General features: G+C 47.5%; 1 protein-coding gene across 3 annotated transcripts; it reads left to right on the plus strand.

The window, feature by feature from the left end:
• Positions 1-2: 2 nt before the first annotated feature.
• On the plus strand, positions 3-23,815 carry TBC1D2 (TBC1 domain family member 2). 3 transcript variants are annotated; one of them, XM_021282201.2, is made up of 15 exons: positions 3-213; positions 2,081-2,252; positions 3,869-4,365; positions 5,014-5,146; positions 7,108-7,249; positions 9,330-9,466; positions 10,065-10,252; positions 11,365-11,751; positions 12,568-12,678; positions 14,716-14,903; positions 16,006-16,476; positions 17,609-17,729; positions 19,741-19,926; positions 20,534-20,655; positions 21,321-23,815. In XM_021282201.2, the coding sequence occupies exons 3-15, from the start codon at positions 3,958-3,960 to the stop codon at positions 21,520-21,522; spliced, it is 2,796 nt and encodes a 931-aa protein (XP_021137876.2). In that variant the 5' UTR covers positions 3-213; positions 2,081-2,252; positions 3,869-3,957; the 3' UTR covers positions 21,523-23,815. The 3 variants fall into 3 exon arrangements, with proteins under 3 accessions (XP_021137876.2, XP_005514616.2, XP_064902357.1); XM_005514559.3 differs by lacking the exon at positions 3-213 and adding an exon at positions 575-755; XM_065046285.1 differs by lacking the exon at positions 3-213 and adding an exon at positions 1,645-1,710.
• Positions 23,816-23,830: the final 15 nt, after the last annotated feature.

Here is a 23,830-nt window from a genome sequence, read left to right on the forward strand (position 1 = left end):
CAGTCGGTGACGGGGTCGATCGGGAGCGGCGCATCCGGGTCCGGTAGCCGCCACGCCCCGCTGCGCCTGGCGGCCTCACCCCGAGCCTTTCCGAAGAGCTCCTGGAGGTCTCAGCGCCGTCCTGGTGCGCGCTGGGGGCCACTGCCACCGGAAGATGCTGTGCCCGGTAACGCCGCCAGCGCCAGGCCGAGCTGGCAGTGTCGCCCCTGCTCGGTGCGTGTCGCGCACTGTCCACAGCTGCTCCTGTCAGGCCTCTTGCTGAGCCGCTCCGCGAGCCCGGGTCCTCTGCCGTGGTGCAGGCGGCTCTGCGGGGCGACGGACGGGCACTTTGTGGCCGTGTGAGAGCGGGACCCTGGCGGGGCACCGGGTACCCCCGGGCCCCTCCCGCACTGTCTTTGCTGCTGGTCCTACGGCCGCCTTCCCCTCTGTGCACCACCAAGTGTGTTCTGGGTCTGGAAGCAACGCGGGGCTGCGGTTTAGACAACAAAACCAGTGCTCCGACTTGCCGCCTGCTCAGTTCCCTGTGCGGTTGTATATGCCTGTGCCAAAGTATATGGTAAAACTGGGAGCAGGATGGTTATTTTGCAGCCATGCTGATATTTACCGGTTGAGGAACTCCAAATGAGGCTTTGAAGGTGCTTCCAGGGCAGCCTACACATAGGCTGATACACATAGCCTGATAGATTTTAATTGCGCTCAGTCTTCCACCTCTGGCTGAAGCCAAGGCTTCCAAGAAGAATTTCATGCAACCACAGGTATAGCCTTCATACTTTTTTTCCTCTTTTGCCTAATGGAACTAGACTCCATCAATACTGATCCAGTCAAATGGCCAACTGCTGTGCAAGTCAAATTTGGGTCAAATTGGCTTTGGCTCTGGAAATGTGTAGAGTTTGGATGCTGTTACTGGCTTCATATGTGCTACTGTTTGAGAGCTTAGGTCAGTGGAAGGATGGGCCACCAGACATCTTGACAGTTTTTCTTCTTGCTGCTCAAGTACTCCACTAAAGTTGGTGATAAAACTTGGCAAAGTTAGCTAAACTCAGAGGTGCGTTTCTTGAGACCAACAGAAATTAGTCAAATCATCAGCGCTCAGCTATCGCGGCATGCACAGAAAGTCAAAGCCGGGCAGACTCCGTATCCTGGGGAAAGGGTGTGAGAAGTGCTTTCCCAGGCCAGCCCAGTGCCTGCCCAGCCCAACAGGTTCTGGCAGCACGGGTAGGAGAAGACGCAGCTGCCAGAGAGCGTGTGAGCCTGGCTGTGTTCTGCACCCCATACCCCTGCATTCTCTCAGGACCTGCCCCCTGGGTTACAGCAGTCTCTGGCACCCCTGTTCTCTGCAGTACCTCTTTTGGAGGCATTTTCAGGGGTCGGTCTGAAACCCTTTGGCTCAGCTTGATGCTACGAGCCTCCAGTCTCCTGTGACACCAAGTGCCACCGTTTTTACCATGTGAAATTTGCTTGCCTGAGCCGATTGGTGCCGCATCACCCTGGCGAATGATTTTCTTGCCGATACTCGGCTGAAATGTCCTTTTTAAATTATTTTCCCCGCGGGTGCGGCTGGCGGGTATACCGTCTCGCACGCCTTTTGCTCCGCTGCCCCGTCCCTGCCGCCCTGCCCGGGCCGCGCCCCGCCCCGCCGGGCCCCGCCGCCAGACCGGCCCCGCAGGAAGCGCGGGGCCGCGGCCGGGACAGCCCGTGCGGCCGGAGCAGGTACCCCCGTGTGGGCCGCGGGCCCTCTGCACACCCCCCACCTCTGCCACCCTCCTCCCAGCGGCCCGGGTGCACCCCCCGAGCCTGGCGCTGCGGTGCCCCCCCGGCCCAGGCGGGCGGTAGCAGCGGTGCCACGCTCCGTCCCCGCCGCGCCGAGCGGCGCAGCCCGGTGCCAGGCTCCAGCAGCCTTCGCTTGTGCCCCAGCGCGGTGCAGCTGGGCTGGGAGGCGCTTCTGTGGCTGGGGAGGCACGGGGAGGGGCGCGGAGGCTGCCTTGTGCTGCTCACACCAGCAGCTCCAGAAAGGTCTGAGCAGGGCTCTCTTTTTGTTGAGTCAGAGTCAGACCTCCTTCCAGTTAAATTTATTTTTTAGACAGTTCTCAAGCAGCGACTGGACCAAAGGGAACTTGAGGCAGAAGCCCCTCTTCTGTTGCTGTTGCATTTGTTTTCGAGACTGTGGTTACCTGCTTCGTGGTGCTTGCAGCAGTACCTCTACACCAGCAGACGGTGACTTCCAGGGGCATCGCTCTGCTTCGCTTAAGGAGGTGAGATCTCCTCTAGAGTGCTTTGCAGTGCAGATCTGACATGACTCCTAATAACCTGATGCTTGAACCCAAAATGCTTACCTGGTCCCGTTCACAATTTGGACTTTTGGACCATGATACTGGCAAGAGGCAGGAGTCTGATGGAGCCTTCAGATGGGACAGGAGGTCCTTATGCTGGTACTGCCATAAAAGCCCCAGGGTCTTTTGGGGGGAGTTGAGACTGTTTCTTCCTCCTAATGATGTTTCCTTTGTGCCAGGCAAAATTAGCTTGGAAATGAAGCTTTTGGGTATTTCAGAAGATTACCTGAGACAGCATGTACATGAAGGGTGCTTGTTATTGGCATTTGTGAATGTGTTCAGCAGCAGGATCCATGGTGTCTGGGAGGTGAATGAAAAGAAGTTCAGTATCTTTCCAAAAATAGTGAACATTCTCTGTAGTTGTCTAAAAAACTAGTGTGGGAACAGGAGGGGGCAGCAATAAATGTGATGGTGCTTAGCCAACACTACAATGCCTAAGCCTTTTTTCAGTCATGAGGATAAGTCATTCATAAGAACGTGAGCTTGGGCAACATCTCTGCTCCACTGTCTTAATCGCCACTCACGTGTTATCACTCAGCTGTTGCGTTCAATGGTTTTGTGTTTTCAGCTGGATTCCCACTAACTTAACACTGCAACAACTTATTTGCTTATGTGTTTGCTTCAGATATGTTAGAAGTCTCTAGCAGGCTTTTCATTTATTGATATTTAAAACATGAGTGTCTGCAGCTCTGAGCAAAAAATCATGCCTGCAATATGGTTAAGCACTTGAAAAAATGCCCAGAAATGTGGCAGAATTGCCATCTTTGCATATGATCAAAACTCACTTGAATGTGGACCCAGGCTGGCTACGGCTTTGAACTTGGCCCCTTTTCTGGGAGGAAAGATGGACTAGAGACCTCCACAGATCCCTTCCAGCCTTATTTTTCTATTTTTCTCTCACACACTGCATTCCTTTTGTGAACGCAGCAGGTTACTCTGGCCACTGAGCAACCAAGTCTCTCTTTCAAGGATCAGAGAGTTACTTTCTCTGGTGCATAATCCATCAAAGCCTGTTGCATAGAGACCCAACACATAGCATGCAGGCTTTTTGACAGCAATCCTCAGCTGACACAAATGATTTATGAGGATGCTGCATAAGGCTGGATTTTTCTCCAGATACTGTTGTTTAAAATATTAGCTGAACATTCTGTGGAAATGCTAAGATACGCTTACCTGAAATCCCTTGATCACCCCTCCCTCCGAGCTTGTTATCTTATGCTGTTTTCTGCAACTGTCACTTAACATTGTTGTCTGTTGCTTCCAATGCCCTAGTTATTACTGGTGATTTGGTATACCCACAGACTGTGCTTATTTTCCACTCAGGAGGTTGTGGTACTGCTTCTTGGTTGCTACTTCAGGCTAATTTAGGAATGGAAGAGGGAGAAAACAGATATATAGAGGCCATCTGAGCCAAGGAAGGCAGGGAGAAGTGACCAAAAGTAGAAGTGAGAGACCTTGGCTGGGCGGTTTGAAAGCTAGGGAATGTTTTTTGTTGTATGCCAGACCTGAGCTTATTCCTCCTTTTTCATTTGCTGCAGGTTCTATAATGATGATATAATCAGGATCTGCTGTTACTTATTTACCTAGAGAATTTCCTGTTTTGATCTGATCCTGTTTCCTGAAAGAGATGAAAAAAGGACCAGAAGCCGGAGCTTGTCCCCTTGCCATTCCAGGCAATTTAGTGGAGTCAAATCCAGACAATAACAGCAGTGATGGAGCTTCAGCAAAAGAGAAAGACACGCTTTCCTCTTCTGGAGAACTGGAAAATGTACAGCTGAAACCTAACAGAGAAACATCCAGAAAAAAGCTCTGTGGCTATTTAAATAAGCTGGGCATCAAGGGGCCAATCAAGACCTGGAAGTCTCGCTGGTTCTTTTACGATGAAAACAAATGTAACTTACTATATTACAGAACTGCACAGGACATCAACCCTTTGGGGTCTATCGATCTCTCCAATGCCAGTTTTGACTGCAAGGTGGAAAACGGGGAAGGGGTTTTTGAGATCAGAACACCAAGCAGAGTTTTTACTTTGAAGGTAAGGGGCAGCATCTTCTTGTAGGAGCTGTTATAAAACACTCCCAGTCAGAACAGACACATCTCTACTAAGATACCTCTTAGCTTGAATTTCGCTTTAGTCCTACCAACCTGGACTGTTACCATCTGGACCTGAATTGTTTACATTGTTTTGCCAAGACTAGGACTCCATTACCTGTGAGATGGCTGTTGTTTAACAGAATAGGAGTAAAAGGTGAACTATATGCTGAATTAAAATAATTGAGGAGTCCTGCAGTCCAGATGTAATTTGCTGAACAGAAATGAGCTCCCCTGTCTAAAATGGTTGCTCCAGCAGGAACCTTTGTTAGATTTTTATCTCTGTGGAAATCACTAGTAAGAAGCTCTGTGGATTATTCCTGTCTAAAATAACTGTGACATTTTTACTTAGCCTTGGAGCATAGTAAACCAGAAAACATTTAAAATTAGGTCAGTGGCCTACTGAGGTTTTGTTTCTAAGACCATGCTGAAGATATTCTCAGTTCACCCAAACTGACATTAGGATCAGAGGGTATAGCATAGCCTTGACACAGCTGGCCTTTATTTCTGCTGAAGTGGTGGTCAGCCATTCAGGATGTGTCTCATGCTGATGAGGTCACTCCCTTCCTTTTCCTATTTTATGTTATATTAGGCAATCAGCAAACAGGCAATGATGTACTGGCTGCAGCAGCTACAAATGAGACGCTGGGAATTTTGCAACGCTCAGAGCAGATTTCCTGTGGGCAGCTCCCAGCTTGTGAATGAACCTCTGGCTGGCAGAACAAGTAGGTGTTGCATACATCAGCCTTTCCTTTGCTTTCAGCCCCTCAGTGACAAATGGTGCTCCTCATCTGTAAGTGGGCAGAGGTTTTGGCCAGGTTTTTAAATGCAGGTGCCAACTATCAAAGCTTGGTCACAGTATCACAGTATGTTTGGGATTGGAAGGGACCTCAAAAGATCATCTAGGCCAATCCCCCTGCTGGAGCAGGAACGCCTAGGTGAGGTCGCACAGGAACATGTCCAGGTGGGTTTTGAATGTCTCCAGAGAAGGAGACTCCACAACCTCCCTGGGCAGCCTGTTCCAGTGTTCTGTCACCCTCACTGAGAAGAAGTTTTTTCTCAAATTTAAGCAGAAACTCTTGTGTTCCAGCTTGATCCCATTACCCCTTGTCCTATCATTTTTTGCCACCGAGAAGAGCCTGGCTCCATCCTCATGGCACTCACCCTTTATATATTTATAAACATTAATGAGGTCCCCCCTTAGTCTCCTCTTCTCCAAACTAAAGAGACCCAGCTCCCTCAGCCTGTCTTCATAAGGGAGGTGCTCCACTCCCTTAATCATCTTTGTTGCCCTGTGCTGGACCCTCTCCAGCAGTTCCCTGTCCTTCTTGAACTGAGGGGCCCAGAACTGGACACAATATTCCAGATGTGGTCTCACCAGGACGGAGTAGAGGCGAAGGAGGACCTCTCTCGATCTACTAGCCACCCCCCTTCTAATACACCCCAGGATGCCATTGGCCTTCCTGGCCACAAGGGCACAGTGCTGGCTCATGGTCATCCTGTTGTCCACCAGGACCCCCAGGTCCCTTTCCCCTACACTGCTCTCTAATATGTAATTTCCCAACCTATACTGGAACCTGGGGTTGTTCCTGCCCAGATGCAGGACTCTACACTTTCCCTTGTTAAATTCCATCAGGTTATTCCCCGCCCAACTCTCCAACCTGTCCAGGTCCCGCTGGATGGCAGCACAGCCTTCTGGCGTGTCAGCCACTCCTCCCAGCTTAGTGTCATCAGCAAACTTGCTGATAGTACACTCTATTCCCTCGTCTAAATCGTTAATGAATATATTGAATAATATTGGCCCCAGTACTGACCCCTGAGGCACTCCACTAGATACTGGCCTCCAACTAGACTCTGCACCATTGACCACTCTCTGGCTTCTCTGTTTGGAACTTTTGGCCTTATTACGGATGAACACGAATAGGCTGTTTCCTAATACACAGTATGTGACTGGAGATGCTCAGGTATATTGTGATAATGAATTACCTCTTGGTTTTCCACACACATGTGAAATGTGCACATTTGGTATATTTCCTTCCTCTTGCGAGGCCTGTGAAATTTACAGCAAGCAAGTTGTTTTTGTTTTTGTTTTTGTTTTCAGCAGCCGTGGGATAAAGATGTGAATTCCTAGCAATGGGAGTAGACAGGCCAGTGGGTCAGGGGAAGGCACAAGCAGGGTGTCCACCCGCTCCGTTATGACTAAATGCACATTTTGTTTGAAACAAGTAACCCCCTCCCTAGTAAGTGTCTGCTCTAAAAGGTTCTGAGTACTGCGGCATTTTGCTACATCAGGCAAGAGTTTGGTAACAAACTATATTTGTGGAGTATTTTCTGCATGTTAAAACTACCAAACACCATTTGGGATGAGGGGAAGAGAACAGCAACAGCGCCCTTCCTTATTAGTTTAGGCAGTTAAAGTTTGGTGGTTTAGGGTTAGTCTTTCTCATATACAAACAGTTGAAGTCACTTTATTGTCCTTGCATAGATGATTCTATTTGTACATGTAACCTTCTGTAACTTGACCTAAAACTAAGCAAACCTGCTCTACTGTCCTTGTTCCACCTGGCTAATTGAACATGGAATGTATGCCTGTAGTAAAATGTTGCTGGCTCTCAAGTTACATGAAAAAGCATAAATCAAATAGTCTTGGTCACTTGCTTCTGTGTCCTGATTTGTTTTTACGTAGATGTTGTTTACAATGAAGACTTCCTGCCTCCAGTGAAAACACCAACAGAAGCAGTGGGTTTAAAGGCAGCATCTTTGCCTGCACCCCAAACATCTACTGCTTTGCAGAACATCTCCCTTAAGCACCCTTGGACAGAGATACAGTAAGTGCATGAGGAGAGATGCAGTGGAGCTGACATGCTGGCTTGCCTTCCTTGCCTGTCATGTGCTGTATGAAATGGGGCTCTTGCCTCGATGGAAGAACCGTGAAGCAGCTTTTTGAAGGAGATTCCAGGCAAAAGTAAACTTCTTGTGAGAGGGTCTTTCATATGCCCTTGTTCCAATGCATTTCACATTATCTAGCTCTTTTAGCAAAGATCCTGGTGGCATACCTGGGGCTTGTTTAAGCTTTCTTCAGGGTAGGCAGGGGTTTATGTGCCTACTGCAGTGCACCTGCACATCACTTTTGGGAGGGCAAATGGAAAGTTTGAGCTGTACTTGGTAGGTTAGTGGTAGGAGCCTGAAAGCACTTTCCAGTGGTTTCAAAGGACATTGAATGTCATGCACCCTTCGAAGCAGGAACTCCAAACAAAACATGCTTGAGCCTGTCATGTGGCACAACACTGCACAGCTTTCTACTGCTTGCTGAGTTTCGAGTATGTGAATATTCCCACCCCCTACAATGGTGTTACTGTCTGCAGTCACAAGGTGTATCTCCAGCAGGACTACAAGTTACAGGCCCTGGGCAGTTACAGTTGCACAAAAACAATGCCCATCAATATCTCCTTCAGTGTGTCCTAGTAACTTGTTTACATGTATCCAAAAATGTGTAAGTGGCCACAGGTGTGGTAGGTAGCCTGGCACCTGTCAAATATTTTTGTGCGAAGGTTGACTTTATATTTTACCACCACTCCTGTGGTTACAATCTGATGCTGATAGGAAGAAAGATCTCCCATGAGACCAAAGAGCATCAGGATCAGCTGCACTATTTTTCAGACTATGCATTCTGTCCTCCTTGATCTCCTTCCACCTCGCCAGCCTTGCTTTTGCTCACTTGAATAACAATCACCACTTTTAAACTTCAAATTTTATTGCTCTTCTGGTTCTGTGAGTATTTCTTGAGGCTCTATGACTATCAGACTGGGTCTTCATGAGTGTAGCACATCTGTTTTCAGCTAAGTTCAACAGATCCCTGTGCAGCTGCTGTCTTAGAAAAAAAAAAAGTGCAGTATGAGGTAGAGAAAAGTAGGAAGGTTGCCTTGTGTGAGTGCCAACTGTAAAATACAACAGGGAACGATAGTGTGCTGATCTTATAAGCCAATATGTTCCCTGAAGTCAGAAATGTCTGCTCTTTTGCTGTGGAACCTTACAGTAACCAGGCAAAAGAAAAGCAATATATAAATGCCAGCTTTATGGACAATTAGGAAGCAGCTGACACTGAGTCTTTTGTAGATCTCAAAACAAGAGGCTTCTTTTGCTTTAGCTGACAGACAACGCAGGAGGAGAAGGGAAAAGACCTGCGTAGAAACACACAACTGTCCCACTTTCCTGTATAGGTTTTACAGAGAATACTTGTGCATTTGTGGTTCTGCATGGTTCTGTAAAGTAGTCTCTTAGTGCTTCTGACAATATCTGATAGCAGCAGCTATAACAAACTGGTTCTGGGTCTGATTGCAGTTTTATTCCTGAATCTCTTTACTGCATCAAAGTCTGTTGAGTTTGGTGTGGCAAGGTTATTAAATGTGGTTCAGAGCACAGGACCTGTGGCTGCTTCAAATGTGATTGTTGTGGCAGTTTTGGCTGTGCTGTGGATAGCTGAGCTTTTCTTGCCACCTGGGGATTTCCACAGTGAGCTAAGGAAAGGCAGGGAAGGAGGAGAGGGAGAGGGAGAGAGAGGGAAGGAAGGGTTGTTGTTGATCTACTGTTACCTGTGATCCCTCTGTCCAGCCTCATACATATGTGCAGGATTCAAGCACATGGGCAGACATCTCCAGGTGATTTACATTGCTGTGCTGGTACTGATTTTGTGGCACCAACCTGATTTACATCAGTTACAGCCTTGTTTCCCTCAGACCTGTGGGTGCCACGAACAGTTCTTTTTTTCAGCACATGAAGAAGACAGGTTTTGGGAGGAGGGGTGGGATATGAGGAGAAGTAAGGCACTGAATCGTTTGAGTGTGCACTGACTGCAGTGACCATGACTTCTCCAGTTCACTAGGTTGTCTTGATCTCTTCTTGTTCCAGAAACACTGTTTACAATATCTGTGGCTCCAAGCAGCTCTGGGGGAACAACGGGAATGTCTTTAGCTTCAGTGACTTCCAGGAGCATCCTGAGGACCCAGATGAGCAGCAAAAGGCAGAAGTGGAGGCCCGGTGTGCAGGTGCTTGTTACTGAGCTGTGTGAGCTGGTCTGAGTATGATGCCTTCTAGCAGGGAGTCAGACTTAGCAGGAAAGGGAGGGAGAGGGTGGCAAACCAACATGGAACATGAAGACCTTATCACATTGTCTCAGGTCCCTTCCTGTGTTGTTTGCACTAGACCAAGTCTTTTGCCTCTGCTGCAGACTGCATCTGTCTATTTCCTACCTCTGGAACCTTCTGCAGAGGCAAAAATATGATCCATGGTGCCAGCCCATACTGGTATTTCTTTGAGGTAGAAGTTAAACTGCTGCATGGTCACAGGCTAAGCTCAGCAGCTCCACTGCATGCTGGGGAAGTTACCTCTCCAGGATGGTAATTTGTGTTTGCTGTGTGCATGATAGATGGGTGGGATGCAAGGTGGGTTAACAGGTATTATAAAACATCATGGGTTTGTTTATTCTGGAGGTACCTGTGGCTGATCCCTACTGTCTGAGCTTCAATCCTGTGGATCCTAGCAGGTCAATTTTCCTTGTCCTGTGTGTCAGTCTTCCCTGCTGAGCTGTTGTGGGTCCTCCCATGGCAACCTGATTCTGTATAAATTAATCCTATTTCCCTTCAGTAAAGGAGGGGATCCCAGAGGAGGCAAAGGCGGAGTCCAGGCTGAACTGGGTTAGGAAAGCCAGGTGGATGAACAGTGGCTTCCTAGGCTTACCTGAAGAGCTGTCCAGGGAGAGGAACCCAATGGATAAAGTGAGTGTTCTTCAGCAACAGATCCTGACACTCACAGAGGAAGTCAAGTCGCAGAAGGTGAGTGTAGAGATGAGTCTGCTGCTTCTAAGGGCAGAGCCCCAAGCCTGGTCACAGGGCCTCCCTTATTCCTTGGTGTTAGGCTGAGGAGTGCTCAGCAGGCACTCATTGGGGACCAGTTGAAGCTCCTGGTGTTACCACTTTGTATGTTCCTGATCGTGCCTAGCACAAGGGAGAATGGGCGGTCCTTCAGCCATTGCTAGGAAGCGCAGCTATCAGATGGGCTGGAAAAGGGTGGTTAAAAAAAAAATCAGAGCGTGCTCTGCAGGTGTCTTGCTGGTGCATCACTGTTTAGTGAATGCACAAAGTATAGTCCTGAATATGTATCGTGACACTGGTAGGAGCTGCCGGCCCGAGTCATGCTGCTAACAGTGATCCACCATTAGGAGGTAATTTGACTGTAGAAGTCAGTGCATGAGTCACTGCCAGGGCTGTCTCTCCTGAATGATACTGTTTTTAAAAGCATGGAGTAATGCCAGGCTCTCCACTAATGATGGTGTTAGCTCTTCCAGCAGAAGAGTCAGGTCCCATGGTGGGCAATCAGTTGCATCCTTGATTTTCTTCCTTAAGTGGCTGAGGTGGCAGAGCCTGAATCAGCAGCATGTTGCTGGGGCAAGCTTTTGTGCCTTCATGTGGAATGGAGTGAGGGTGGACTCTTGGCAGAGGGAAGATTAAAATGGGTACAGCAGTTTCCTTCTGGTAGCATGAAGAGATGCAGACTGCATTATTTTCCTCCCTCTTGTTTTACCACACTACTGAACAGGTCTTCCAGTCTGTGCTGGGCCTCTCAAGAAGGATGACTAGAAAGTCAGAATTCAGGTAGCATGAGCAGCAGCTTGTCTGTTAGCCATTCACCTAAAATCAGGTCATCTGCAGCCTGTTGCAGAGACCTTTCAGGCCAAGCTCTGCGAGCAGAGCTTCTCTACTGGGGAAGAACTGTGATGTCAAAATGGCTGCATTCGGTTTTGCTTCTAAAAGGAGTCAATTTCGAGATTCTGAGGACTCGTAACTGGTTGGGTCACTCGTAACTGGTTGGGTCACTCGTAACTGGTTGGGTCTGTGCTGCCATTCCCTTAGCAGTGTGATATAATGGCTTTGTATTCCCTTTCCAGGAGCTGGTTAAACTTCTCCACAAAGCTCTGGAGGCAGCTCAGCAGGAGAAAAGAGTATCTAACATGTATCTCACTGCAGCAGAAGATAAGGACAGGCTGGAGCTGGTGCGCCACAAAGTGAGACAAATTGCAGATCTCACCAGTCGACTGGAAGCTCTTGAGCAAGAAAAGAAGGAGCTGGAGCAGACACTAACTCTGAGAGAAAGCCACATCCAGGAACTCAAGGAGCACATGCAGCTTCTGATGGAGAAGAACCACGCCAAACAGGAAGTCATCATGGCCTTGACAGAGCAGATGGCCCGAGAGCTCTCTGACTCCCTGCAAGAAGCCAACACTATCACTGCAGAGACATTGTATAAGCAGCAGGAGGAGATTGAGCACCTGAAGGTGTGTGAGGTGGCACAGGTCATTTGAGGGGTCCCATTTCTTTGTCCTCTGGTTCAGTGGGAGGTTTTTCCTTGTGGGAAGCACAGAATGTGCTTCTGCTAGTTGTTCCATCTGTCTCCAAACCAGAGGCAGGCTGGAAGGGTCTCATCTGATACCAACAGGGAGCTCAAAAGCATCTGAGTCAGTTTCAGCTTCAGCTCAGAACCTGTTTTGTTTGACTCCTTGTCACCATTCTGTGCCTGCCTCTTTTTTTGCTCTTCTTTTGTTTCACATTTGTAGTCTCACTTGCTCCCTTCAATAGCTTTGTTCCTCTGCAGTATCCCAACATGTCCTGTTTTTCTGAAATCCAGCCTATTCTGTTTTCCTATATGCACAATTATAATGACCAATTAGCGTGGGGTGGAAAATTGCTAAAAGAGCCACTTAACTGCATTGTGGGAGAGTGTTTGTTTTTGCTGCCAGCCTTGGTGCTGAAATTTGTGTCAGATTTTAAAAAATGGAACAAAACACATCGTCGTCTTATTTAGGTGCCTCTCTAGCTTTATATCACCTGGATGTCTCTGTGTTTTCCAAACATGTACATGCAGTGCGCTTAGCATTTTCAAGTGTCTTGTCTATTCATGACACTCCTATTTAATGTTTTGCCTTGATTTCCTTTGTAGGCAATGTTTGTAGCAGGGAGTCCCATCTTTTCCCTAGAACACAAAATTGTGGAGATATTTTCTTAACACCGTCCACACCCGAGGTCCCTGAGCCGGGAGGGGGTTTCAAGGCCCTCAAGAGCTCTCCTTGTGTGACTGTTTTGCTTTGTGGCAGGATGATATTGATGCATACAAAACCCAGAACCAATTTCTCAACTCGGAGATCCATCAGGTTACTAGACTCTGGACAAGAGTTGCTGAGAATGAAAAAGCCCTTCTCATGAAGGTAAGGCAAAATGACTTTTTTTCCTTGGTGGGAGCTGTTACTAATTTCTTTCAAAAGTCAGCACTTGAATGGATTTTAGTGCACAACAGGAATAAGCTTCCCAGTGTGTTTTTTTAGTGTGACCTTTTTTTTCTGCTTTTTGTTTTTCCCAAATTAGACATGATAATTTTCATTCTTCAGTAAAAGTAAAATACCTGCAAAGCTCAGGCTTAAGGATGTTGAAACTTAACCCAGATTTCTGCATTTCAGCTCTGCTTTTAGATACAAATTAAAAAGCAACACTGGGGAATCAAAATTTTTCTGTGAGCCAGCAGACTGACTGAACCCTGGCTCCATCTAGTTTTGACTTCTCTACCAGTCTTGGCACTGCCACGTGGCAGCACTTTCAGATCCTGCAGCTAAGTCAGGGATCTTATGTTTTCTTAAGCTCTGTTCTTGTTTCTGGCCTTGTAAATGTGCATGATCTGGTTACTCTCAGATTTGTCTCATTCTGCCTTCTGGTGCTGAACCACTTCCCCAGGCTGATGGTGTGTGCTGGCATTTGTTCTGTGAGTTTTTCCTGGGTTTTACTTCCCTGGGTTTTAAGGTATGTCTCGCCAGTGTTGGATTCTGGAAAAGGGCAAAAAGCTGCTTCTGAAGTGTTATTGCCATAATTACGTCTGTTTTCTAGTCCTTTGAAACCCAGCCTTCCTGCTAACTTATTGCCCTTTTCTGATCCTGAAATTACTGTAACATTCAGAGAGGAAGTAATCAGACCAACATGCTTCACTGTGAGGCAAAATGCAGATTAAAGTGGTGGTATGAAGAAAGGCTGAGGGAGCTGGGTCTCTTTAATTTGGAGAAGAGGAAACTAAGGGGGGACCTTATTAATGTTTATAAATATATAAAGGGTGAGTGCCATGAGGATGGAGCCAGGCTCTTCTTGGTGGCAAACAATGATAGGACAAGGGGCAATGGGATCAAGCTGGAACACAAGAGGTTCCACTTAAATTTGAGAAGAAACTTCTTCTCAGTGAGGGTGACAGAGCACTGGAACAGGCTGCCCAGGGGGGTTGTGGAGTCTCCTTCTCTGGAGACATTCAAAACCCGCCTGGACATGTTCCTGTGTGACCTCACTTAGGCGTTCCTGCTCCAGCAGGGGGATTGGACTAGATGATCTTTTGAGGTCCCTTCCTATCCCAAACATACTGTGATACTGTGATATGACAGTATCCCACACCCCTTTCTGTCCTCTCTATATGCAGCCTAATTTTCTCAGTGGTTTCCATTTTGTTTTTGTTTTCTATTACTGCTTTTCTGTTACTGCTTCCCACTGAGCAGGGGTCTTCACTGGGCTTCCTGTGAGACATTGGGTGAGTCTTGTCACCTGTGTGGCCTCAGTTTCCCACTTGTAGAATGCGTTAACAGTCCTCATTCCTTTTTTCTGCTTTGTGTGCACACAAGTATGGTAGTGGCAGGGCCTGTCCTGCTGTCTGAACTCAGTTGGGCTTCCCGTGTTTGAATGATATTGTGTACCAGTGCCATGGGTTGGGGTTGCTGAGGGCCATGTGGTCACCTTGTCTCTGGTGCTACTGCGTATCCTGAAAATAGGGTTGTAGCTTAGTCCCACGGGTGGTGTGTTTTGTCAAGATATAGCTCCATATGGGGTAGAGAACTTGACTCAGGAGGAACGAAAAAGCCTGCAAAGAACTAAGCTGAAGTGGTGGGTCTTTGCTTGTATCCTGAGCTGAGCTGCCAGCGATATGACCATTCACTGGTGCAATGCAGGAGCTGAAGTATGTGAAGCTGTAGTAGGTTTCCCACTCGACGAGCAACTTCTGTTGCATGTTGTCTACTGCATCTTGTGTTTGTTCATAGACCGTGGTGATTCATTCATGGCTGCAATTCCACTGTCTGTAGAAAACTGCTGTATGTGTTTTCTGGGGCTTTGCTGTTCAGTAGTCTTCACTTTACGTGCAGATGAGTCCAGCAGAGAGCAGTGGCAACACAGAAAAAACCATAAATGAGCCAGCTCATTCCCTTTTGCTTCCCCATCAGTGTGCCTGTTTGCAAGCACGAAACTGCCAGATGGAGAGCAAATACCTGACAGTTCTGCGGAAGCTGCAGGAGGCTGTGCCTGACCTGCCCAGCTCCCATGCCGAGTTGGTGAGGAACCTCATTCAGGAAGCACTCCAGTGGGATGTGAAGAAAGAAGCAGAAGAAGGTTTTAACCTGAACCCTGTAAGGTAAGAGGCAAGAACATGGGGATATTCACACCTTTGTAGGAGTCTGGCCACGCAGGGGCGTGTGCAGTCAAGAAAGATCCAGGGACATTTTTATAGCAGGGACTTGGAGCCATGACCTAGGAGTGGGCATTAAAGTGGGCTGGTTTAGTTCAGTGGTGTGGAGACCACAAGTATTTGATAGCAACATGTCACTGTATGAAGAGTTACAGTCAAACTTTTCATGGCAGTGGCAGACAGTATAGCAAATGACAACAGCCATGGTGTGCCTGGGAGGTAAACGCTGGGCATGAGGATAAACTCTGGTAGGAGAGGAGGTCACCTGGGGGGTGGGTTATCTCCATACTTTGGGGTTTTCTAGTGCCAGCCATACAAAGACACTGTTGCCGTGTTCTAGTGCTGGGAACAATACTGCAGTGAAGCGGGGCTGGACTGGAGACCTTCCAGAGAACTTTTTTCACCAGCGCTGCTGTGGACCTTGCATTTGAGTTTATGCCTTTCTGCCCAGTTAGAGCCCCAGATCTGTAGCAGATTCTATTTCACCTGGTTGGTCAGGCTCATGGGTTTTCCAGGTAGCTTTGGAGATGAGACCCCAAGGCCAAGCTTGGTCTCTCTCTCAAGAACATAGTGCTGTCTTACCCCTGTACTATCACACTCCTGCATTGTGTACAAGGAGACATCAGAAGAGACTCTGGATCTCTCTTCTTTGGTCTGATGCCCCAAAATTTTGTGGTCCCTTCATACAGAGCTGTCTCTGCACTGGGATATGGTAGGGAGAAGGTACACAGCTTGGGCTTTAGGGTCGGGAGGGCAGACAAGGTGAGAGGGGTCTGATGAGGTTGAGCTGTAGCTCAAAGCAAAGTTAGATTTGAGTTTGTGTGTGCATGCCGTGGCTACGGGCTCTCATTTTTCTTCAAGGCCCTGAAACAGTGGACATGGTAGGCTCTCACATGCAGCTGCCCAAGCAGTGAAGGAGGCGTACCTGTGCATGGGTGACAGAAACCTGGCATCAAGCTGTATCTGGCATGGTCCCGAACAGTGAGTGGCCTTTGACGCAGGTACCAGCACTGTCCTTTGCAATTATATCTGTCTTGTGTCCCTCCAGTGAGTATGATGAGTATGGATTTATGACTGTACCAGACTATGAAGTTGAGGACTGGAAGCTTCTGGCCAAAATCCAAGCCCTGGAGATAAAGTCCAACAACCTGTGGAGCCAGGAAGTAGTGGAGAAGCCCCTCCGTGACAGGTGGAATGGCGTTGGAGAGCTGAGCCCCTCTGCAGAGCTGAAGAGCCTGATCCGAAGTGGCATTCCAGTGGAGCATCGGCAACGGGTCTGGAGGTGGATTATCAGCCGGCGCTGCAGCCATTTGCCTGGCCACTACCAGCGGCTGTTACGGCAGAGCGAGAGCACCGAGCACCCTGCCTGCCGGCAGATCGAGCTTGACCTGCCCCGCACACTGACCAACAACAAGCATTTTTCCTCTCCCACCTCCCAGCTCATCCCTAAACTCCGGAGGGTGTTGCTGGCATTCTCCTGGCACAATCCTACCATTGGATACTGCCAGGGGCTGAACAGGTGAGGAGCCAGGTATGCTGCTTCTTCATGGGATAGCACTGGGAATGTGTAGACACGTGCTCTTGGCTGTGATTTGAGCAACTCTAGGCTCCTGCCTCTCTTGAGTTCTGCCTTGGCTCTAGGTATTTTCCTGCAGAATTCTGTTTGGTTTCTTTTTTCATCCAGTGTTGTTGCTGGGATCAAGCAAGCAGCAGGATTCAGTCGTTTGGCATCTCCATAGTTACAGAACAGGAAGGAGCAGCTATAGGAGGTAGAATGGGGCAGTCCCAGAATAACAGCATGAGGCTGGGGCTGAATTTCTGTGTCTTAATGTGCTCAGAAGAACAGCCTGGTGATTCCCCTTTTCGCTGTGCAGAGTTGAAGGAAACATTGAGAAGTGAGATGAGGGAATTGTAGCAAATGACATGAGGAGAGGCTGAGGAAACTGGGATTGTTCTGTGTGGAGAAGAGAAGGTTCAGGGAAAGCTTCCAGTTCCCAAAGAAGGTTATAGGAAAGAGGAAACCAGGCTTCTTAGAATTGTGCTGCCAAGTGAAAAAGGTACCATGCACCAGCTGCAAGAAGGGAATTTCTGGTTAGATCTTTTCACGTGAGGAGAGTCTGTGGAAGCTATTCCTGTTGTTCTTTGAATGGTGTTCATAAAGACATTTTCCACTCTAGGTAGACCATGATATTAGATATCATCCTTCCAGTCTGGCTGCAAGGGGGTAGGTCAGCGCTGAAGGGGGTAAGGGCTGTAGAAGAAGCTAAGCTATATCACATAATATGGAGTATCTCTGGGTGAGCTCTTGTCTATATTGACATAGCCAAAATCAGCACACTGCTAACTTCAACAGATCTACAGAACATCCCATTAGCTGGGAAGTCTGGCTTTGTCACACCAGTTCTGTATTTGATGCTTGCTGTTTGCTGACAGAGGCACATGGGGAAGAGAATCACAGCCCCATGGTTCCTTCAGAAACCCACAGAACAGATCACTTGCCTCTCTCACCAGCTGTCCTGCCATGTTTCATGTTTTGAATGTTCATGGAGCTAGAGATATGACAAGAGTGATCTTGGATCCTGCAGTTCCTGTGCTGGCCTGTGTCTCCTCCTGCAGTACTGCATTGCCTTACCATGTCTTTTCCATCACAGATTGGCAGCTGTTGCTCTCCTGGTCCTGGAAGATGAGGAAAGTGCTTTTTGGTGCCTAGTTCATATTGTGGAGAACCTAATGCCAGCAGACTACTACAGTGACACACTGATAACCTCACAGGTAAGCTGGGCACTCTCACTCCTGCTTGGACTCTGATACAGTGATTTTTAGTGAAGTTTTAAAAGCAAGCTGCCAGATTGCAGTGTGTTTAATTTCTCGCAGAACAGTGATACCACCTTGCAATCCCTTCCATTGCAGAGGTGTTGTAGACTTGAGAGTCCAAAGTTGTTACACAGGAACAGCAAAACTGATCCTCAGCACTAGGAAATTCGGCATCACTCCTGAGTAATCATTTGAAGATCAGGTTAGTCAGAAGGAAGGTGCCCATTAGTTGCACAGTTACTTATTTTAAGGAGGGCCTAGTAGAGGTGAAGCATTAACTGTGACATGTAGAACTGTGTATGAAGAACACACCATTCTGCAGCCCTTGAGATGTTTCTTTGGAAACTGCATTCTATCTTTGGAATGCAATGTGCAGATGGAAGACAATACTGAGATTTTTATATTCACTGTACTTGCCTTAGTTCCTGGTCAAATACTTTGTTAGTTAGGCTTTAGGATTCCCTGCAGATCAGAAAGACCTTTGGCTATTTGTTGTTCTGTGAGTAACTTACACTCCTGGTTCAAAGTCACTGGATTTCAAGCCTTCCAAGATGTGTTGTCTTGTATCAGATATACTGTGTCCTTCCAGGCAGGCAGAGAGCCAAGATAAATCTCATGTGGTTCAAGAGAATTGTAATTGCGTGTGTGTACCACCCACACCCAGCAGTGCCCAGTCTGGTGAGCCTGACTGTGACCTTGGTGTCTTTATTGTGTGCATGGTCCTTTCAGAGAGAAGAGGGTTGTTTCTGTGGGCCCACAACAGATGAGGCTACAAGCATCAGTAGTTGAGAGTAACTGACTATCCCACTGAGCTGGTAGATTAATGTTTACTGGGTTAGTGGTGTGCTGGTGGAGAGGCCAACCCACAGACTGGGGAAGCAGCCAAATCACTGTGCAGATAGCAAAATGTCTGTCTGGAGCTGTAGTGTTAGCTGTGAGATTTTATAGGCAGTGCTCAATACTCAACAAATAGTGATTGACAGGGAAAACATGTCAGACTGGAAACACAGAGGCTCCGCTGCATTTGGTGAGAAAAGGCTGTCAGCTGAGGGAACCTTTTTTAGAAAGACTTCCTGACATCATGGTTGTTCTCTGCAAGTCTAGCCAAGACCCATGTAAAGAGGAAGGTCTAGAGTGATACTTTGTGGGCTGGTTTGGTAAAGTGAAGGTTCTGAATTAGCTGGAAAACTTAAGGTTTAGCTCTGGCAGATTTTAAAAAAACAAGCATGTCACCTCATCTGGTTTGTACCGTTACATGACAGCAAAGTGTACTGACACGGTTGGGGCAGTAGTTTATGACATAGGGGAAGACCTAACCATGATCTTGCTCCATAGCACTTCCCCTCATTAAAACATGGCTTCCCTGAGATTAAGTCTTTATAAACCTGGGTCAAGCATCTCATCAACTGCATTTCTGTGTCTTTGCTCATGCAGCCAGAAGCAGAGCACAGACAGTACTCAGACCACAGAGAGAAGCTAAGTGAGATTATCAGGTCCTGCTTGTGAAGTCAAAAGGGTTCTAGGTGTTTCTTCTGTTGGGCCATGTGCAGTCATTCAGACCTGGGCAGGTTCTAATCCCTGTCATTCAATTGGATGCTCATGACATCACAGAAAATCCCAGTCAGATTGATGCAGGAAGATGTGGCAGCATTTTCCCTCTTGATTTTGAGGTTGGGAAGGAATATGATCCTCTGAGAGAGAAGAATGTATGTATCTCTGCTTGTATATTGGTGCTGTTTCTGCTCCACACCTTGCACTGCGTACAGCACACAAATACACTGCTCAGACATTTTGGAAGGTTGGGAGACAAAGGATGCTCAGCTGTTCCTAGGATGTGTGTAGGCTAGAAGGCAGCACCAGTGATTACTGTAGCATGCATGGGCCACTGTTCTGTTGCACCACTCCTCTTCTCCAACACCAGGACTGCCCTTGACTAGGATTTGATTGTTTTCTTTTTTGTCAACTTCAGGTAGATCAGAGAGTCTTCAAAGACTTCCTGTCAGAGAAGCTGCCTCGCCTCATGGCTCATTTTGAGCAGTATCGGATTGATGTCTCACTCATCACCTTCAACTGGTTTCTGGTGGCCTTTGTGGACAGCCTGGTCAGCGACATCCTCCTACGAGTGTGGGATGCCTTCTTGTATGAAGGAACTAAGGTGCAACTCCAAGTCTAGGCCTTCTGTATGCACCAGCTCTGTGACACGATGGCAGGGTGATGGACATACGCATGTGTCAGGGAGATGTGGGGTTGAGCCTCTTGTCCTATCCTGCCTGTTTGGTGGGGTGTCTTGATGCCTCCCGGCCTGTATCGTCTGTATCCTTGCGGCTGGCAGGCAGACCTGGTCTCTGATGCTGTGCACAATCTCTGACAGCCCATGGTGTCTTCTGCTCTGTGACTCAGACATAGCTGAGAGTATAACAGATACAGGGAGCAGAAGATGGGCAGAGAGTATCTGAAAATGTGAATCTTGCATTGCCCTTCTGCATAGGGAGAACTGGAGAATCCTTGCAAAATCCCTGTGGGTCCTTTTGGAGGAGCTGTTGTACTCTGGGGTTCTAGATTTGCTTACAGAGGGTGTTTCTCTTGGGATTAGCTCTGTGCTTCTTTAGGCTTGCCCTGATGCAGCCTGTTGAGAGCAGGAGAAGCTCAGCATCCAGCCTGTACTGCAGTGCTATGTGCCCCACCTCATGTTTTATGTCAGGAGGGCCTGGTCCCTCAACTGCCTAAGACTTTGTTAAGTCAAATGCCTTTCAACCCTCCAGGTGATTTTCCGCTATGCTCTTGCGATTTTTAAATACAACGAGGAGGAAATCCTAAGAATTCATGACAGTGTGGAGATCTACCAGTATCTACGCTTTTTCACAAGAATGATCACGGATGGCAGGTAGGACTGTGGGTTGCAGACAGCCTTCCATCCTGGGTTTGTATCTGCTAGCTTGTTAGGTCAGCCTGAAAAGGGTTGTGACCATTCTGTTAAGAGTGATGCACACACATTGACAGGTCCGTAGGACATGGATCAGTTTGTCTCTTTTCGACTTCCCTTCATGGTGTTACTTAAAGTCCTTTTGGATTGGGAAAAGGCACACTACAGCAGAGCAGGCCACAAGTCTGGAACTTGTGCTGCCACTTGCTGAGTTTCTCTCAGCTGTCATTGGGTATTTGGGAACACAGCATCAGTCACAACCTTTAATGACAACATGTGTCTGAGAGGAAGATTTCTGTGATCAGAAGAGCTCAGCATTGGGAATATTCCTCCCCCAGGGACCATCAGAATGTGCATCTGGTCCAGTATCTCCTGACTGGTGGCTGTACACCAGGACCTTTAAAGGTGGTGTGGGGTAAGGCTGTTTATAGCGTTGCTGAGTTGGTGTTTGTGTCAGAAGGAATTGTCTGTGATCATTTTAAGACGGTCTTGCTTGCTGACTTTTGAGCTCAGAGAGGTGAAATCTGAGGCCCTGCTCTTTGCCTACTCCAGGATGCACTTGGCATATGTTACTGTCTGGTACTAGCTAGTAAATCAGTTCACTAGACCTGTCTTTTCCATCACAGGAAGCTGATGAACATTGCCTTCAATGACTTAAACCCCTTCCCCATGAAACTGCTGAGGAACCGGCGGTCAATGCACCGGGAAGAGCTGGAGGCAGAGCTGTGTGAGCTGGAACAGATCAAAGCAGCCTACGTAAAAGAGAGAGCAGAGCAGGCGCCTCAGGACCTGAAGGAGTTTGTTAGTGAAGAGGAAGATGAGATTTAACAAAAACAGAATTCCTCATCTCTTCCCTCCCACCTTGCAGAAGGTCTTCAATAGCAACTGTCTGTTAGAGATGGAGCAGAGGAGGAAAGGTGGTCACAGCAGGAGTTCATCTGCCCCAGGAAGCAAGGCTGTACGTATAAGACCTTTTGGGTACTAAGCCAGACTTTGTAATGGTTTGGAAGGTGTCAAAGGAATTTTATCCTCTTCTGTACTTCTCCCCATTCAGCCCAACTTGTTCCGTGTGGCTCAGGCTTACAGCTGAAGGTCCATAGGAAATAGCAGTTGTGGTTCTATGACAGAAGTTGACATGGTGCAAAAGACCCAGCCAGGCAGGACTATTCTGTCTTTTCTGGTGACAGCTTGAAACAGATCTTTATGTACAAGTAAAATCACCAGAAATAATGAACCGAGAGCACTCCCTTGTTAGTACCCAAAGCTTCTGAACCTGTGAGGAAGAAAACCTTCTCTTTGAAGATATGGTGCCTTCAGTGGCTAGCCTGCCAGGGGAGTGTCTGTTTAATATTGCAGTTACTGGGTCATGACACTGTTTCCAGATGAATGTTGGACATCTTCCCATTGGGCTCAGGCTGGGCCACATAAAGTGGGTTGTGGGAAAGCAGAGCTTCTTCTCCAATTTATTTTTGTTCCTGGGGAAGTCCATAGGAGCACAATTTGTGTCTTCGTGCCTGGCTGGGAAATACTGGGAGCTACCTCTCCTCTTTGTTTAGCTTTGAGCAAAGCTACTATGGGTTGGCTTGACCCAGGCAGCTCTGTGCCTTCCGGAGGTGAGTTCGCTTCAGAGAGGAGCTCTCCTCTCAGTGTTAAACCGACTGTAGTCTGGCTGCAGGTAGGGCCTAATGTTACGGAGACTGACTACTGGGGACACCTGGGTCTTCTGATCATCTCACACTTGGCCAGGATGAGTGTGTGGCCGTCTGTCTCTGCCTCAGAGTTCTGTTCGTCCTGTGCTGGGCTTCTACATTGATATCTCTGTCTCCGACTCTCCTTCACAATGGGAAGGAGGAGGTCTTTTCTGTAAAAGTTTCCTATATTTCCTATATTGAAGTTGTTTGACCCATGGAATATGGCACTCTGCCACCTGCAAGCCACTTTGACTAGGTCACAAAAGATGGCTTAGAAAATCCATTATTTTCCTGTGAACCAAGGAGTTGGCCTTCATGGGTCCAGCACACAGAGATGCCTGGCCTGCCTCTGAGAATGGGGTCTGGCAGCTTTCTTCCCTGCCTCCCAAGCTTGCCTTTCCTCTGGGCTGGATGCCATGCCTGCGCAGCTCAGTCCTCCACAGACCCCCCTGAGTCAAGTGCTTCAAATAAATACAACTTCTTCCTAACATGCTGCCAGATCCTCCTGCCCCACTTCCCTGCTGAGTGGTGCTTTATTCCAGGTATGCCTGCAGTGCTGGCATGGACACTGTGCAGCAGATCTCACTCTAAGTGGGGTTCTGCTCTACATTTTTAGACTGACCTTGAACCCAGTGGATGCTGCCTCCTTTAATCCTGTTGTGGTATGAAGTTGTCTGCTTGCAGAGGAAGGGAAAGAAGAGTTTCATAGACCGTACCACTCTCAGCCAGGTGAACTGTAGCCAAGATCATATACTAGTGAAAAGAGCAACAGCCCCTACTCACCTGAGACATCTGGTTTGCCTCAGCCCTGTCTTTGGCACAACTGGATAAATCAGCCTGTTTCAAACAAGCATAAAAGTTTGAGTTGTGGAGAGAGCTGTGGAGGCCAGCCACACAGTACAGAAGTAATCAAAGCAGAAATGAGGTTTTGAGAAGAGCAGATAGATGACCCAAGAGTGAGGTGGGTCCCCTGCATGTCACTGATAGCTGCACACATTCAAAGTGTGGGATGAGAAGAACCAGTCTTACCACACTATCTCAGAAAAATGCATTGCTTTTAAAGTGATGCCATCTAGCTACAGAAGCTCAAAAGGCAGAAGTTTTGTTTTTAACAGATGATGTTGCTAATTAATTTACTCATGCTGTTACGTGAATGGGTGCACACAAATACAGATTTTTGCTACTGTTATAGACTTTTGAAAGGCATTATCTTAAACCAATACCATGGAAATTGGATGTATACTTAAAATTGTATTTTTCCTAGAGCTTAAAAATATTTCCTTCCATCTTGCCCTTATATTTTTTAAAAAAGGCATTTGAAACATGCATTATTAAACCAAACCATAGCCTGATGTATGTCTACAGTATGAATAAACATTGGTCTATGTAGTATATAATGACCCACTAAAAATAAACTTTTCTGAAGAAGATACGAGGACCAAGCT

This window comes from Columba livia, chromosome Z, assembly GCF_036013475.1.
Source record: "Columba livia isolate bColLiv1 breed racing homer chromosome Z, bColLiv1.pat.W.v2, whole genome shotgun sequence".
NCBI classification, from domain to species: Eukaryota; Metazoa; Chordata; class Aves; order Columbiformes; family Columbidae; genus Columba; species Columba livia.

Excerpts from the sequence above, each read along its gene's own strand:
- TBC1D2 (XM_021282201.2), top strand. The coding sequence starts at position 3,958 with ATGAAAAAAGGACCAGAAGCCGGAGCTTGTCCCCTTGCCATTCCAGGC. Across the intron at positions 11,752-12,567 it reads AGGAGATTGAGCACCTGAAG|GATGATATTGATGCATACAA; the intron begins GTGTGTGAGGTG and ends GCTTTGTGGCAG. Across the intron at positions 19,927-20,533 it reads TCTTGTATGAAGGAACTAAG|GTGATTTTCCGCTATGCTCT; the intron begins GTGCAACTCCAA and ends TCAACCCTCCAG.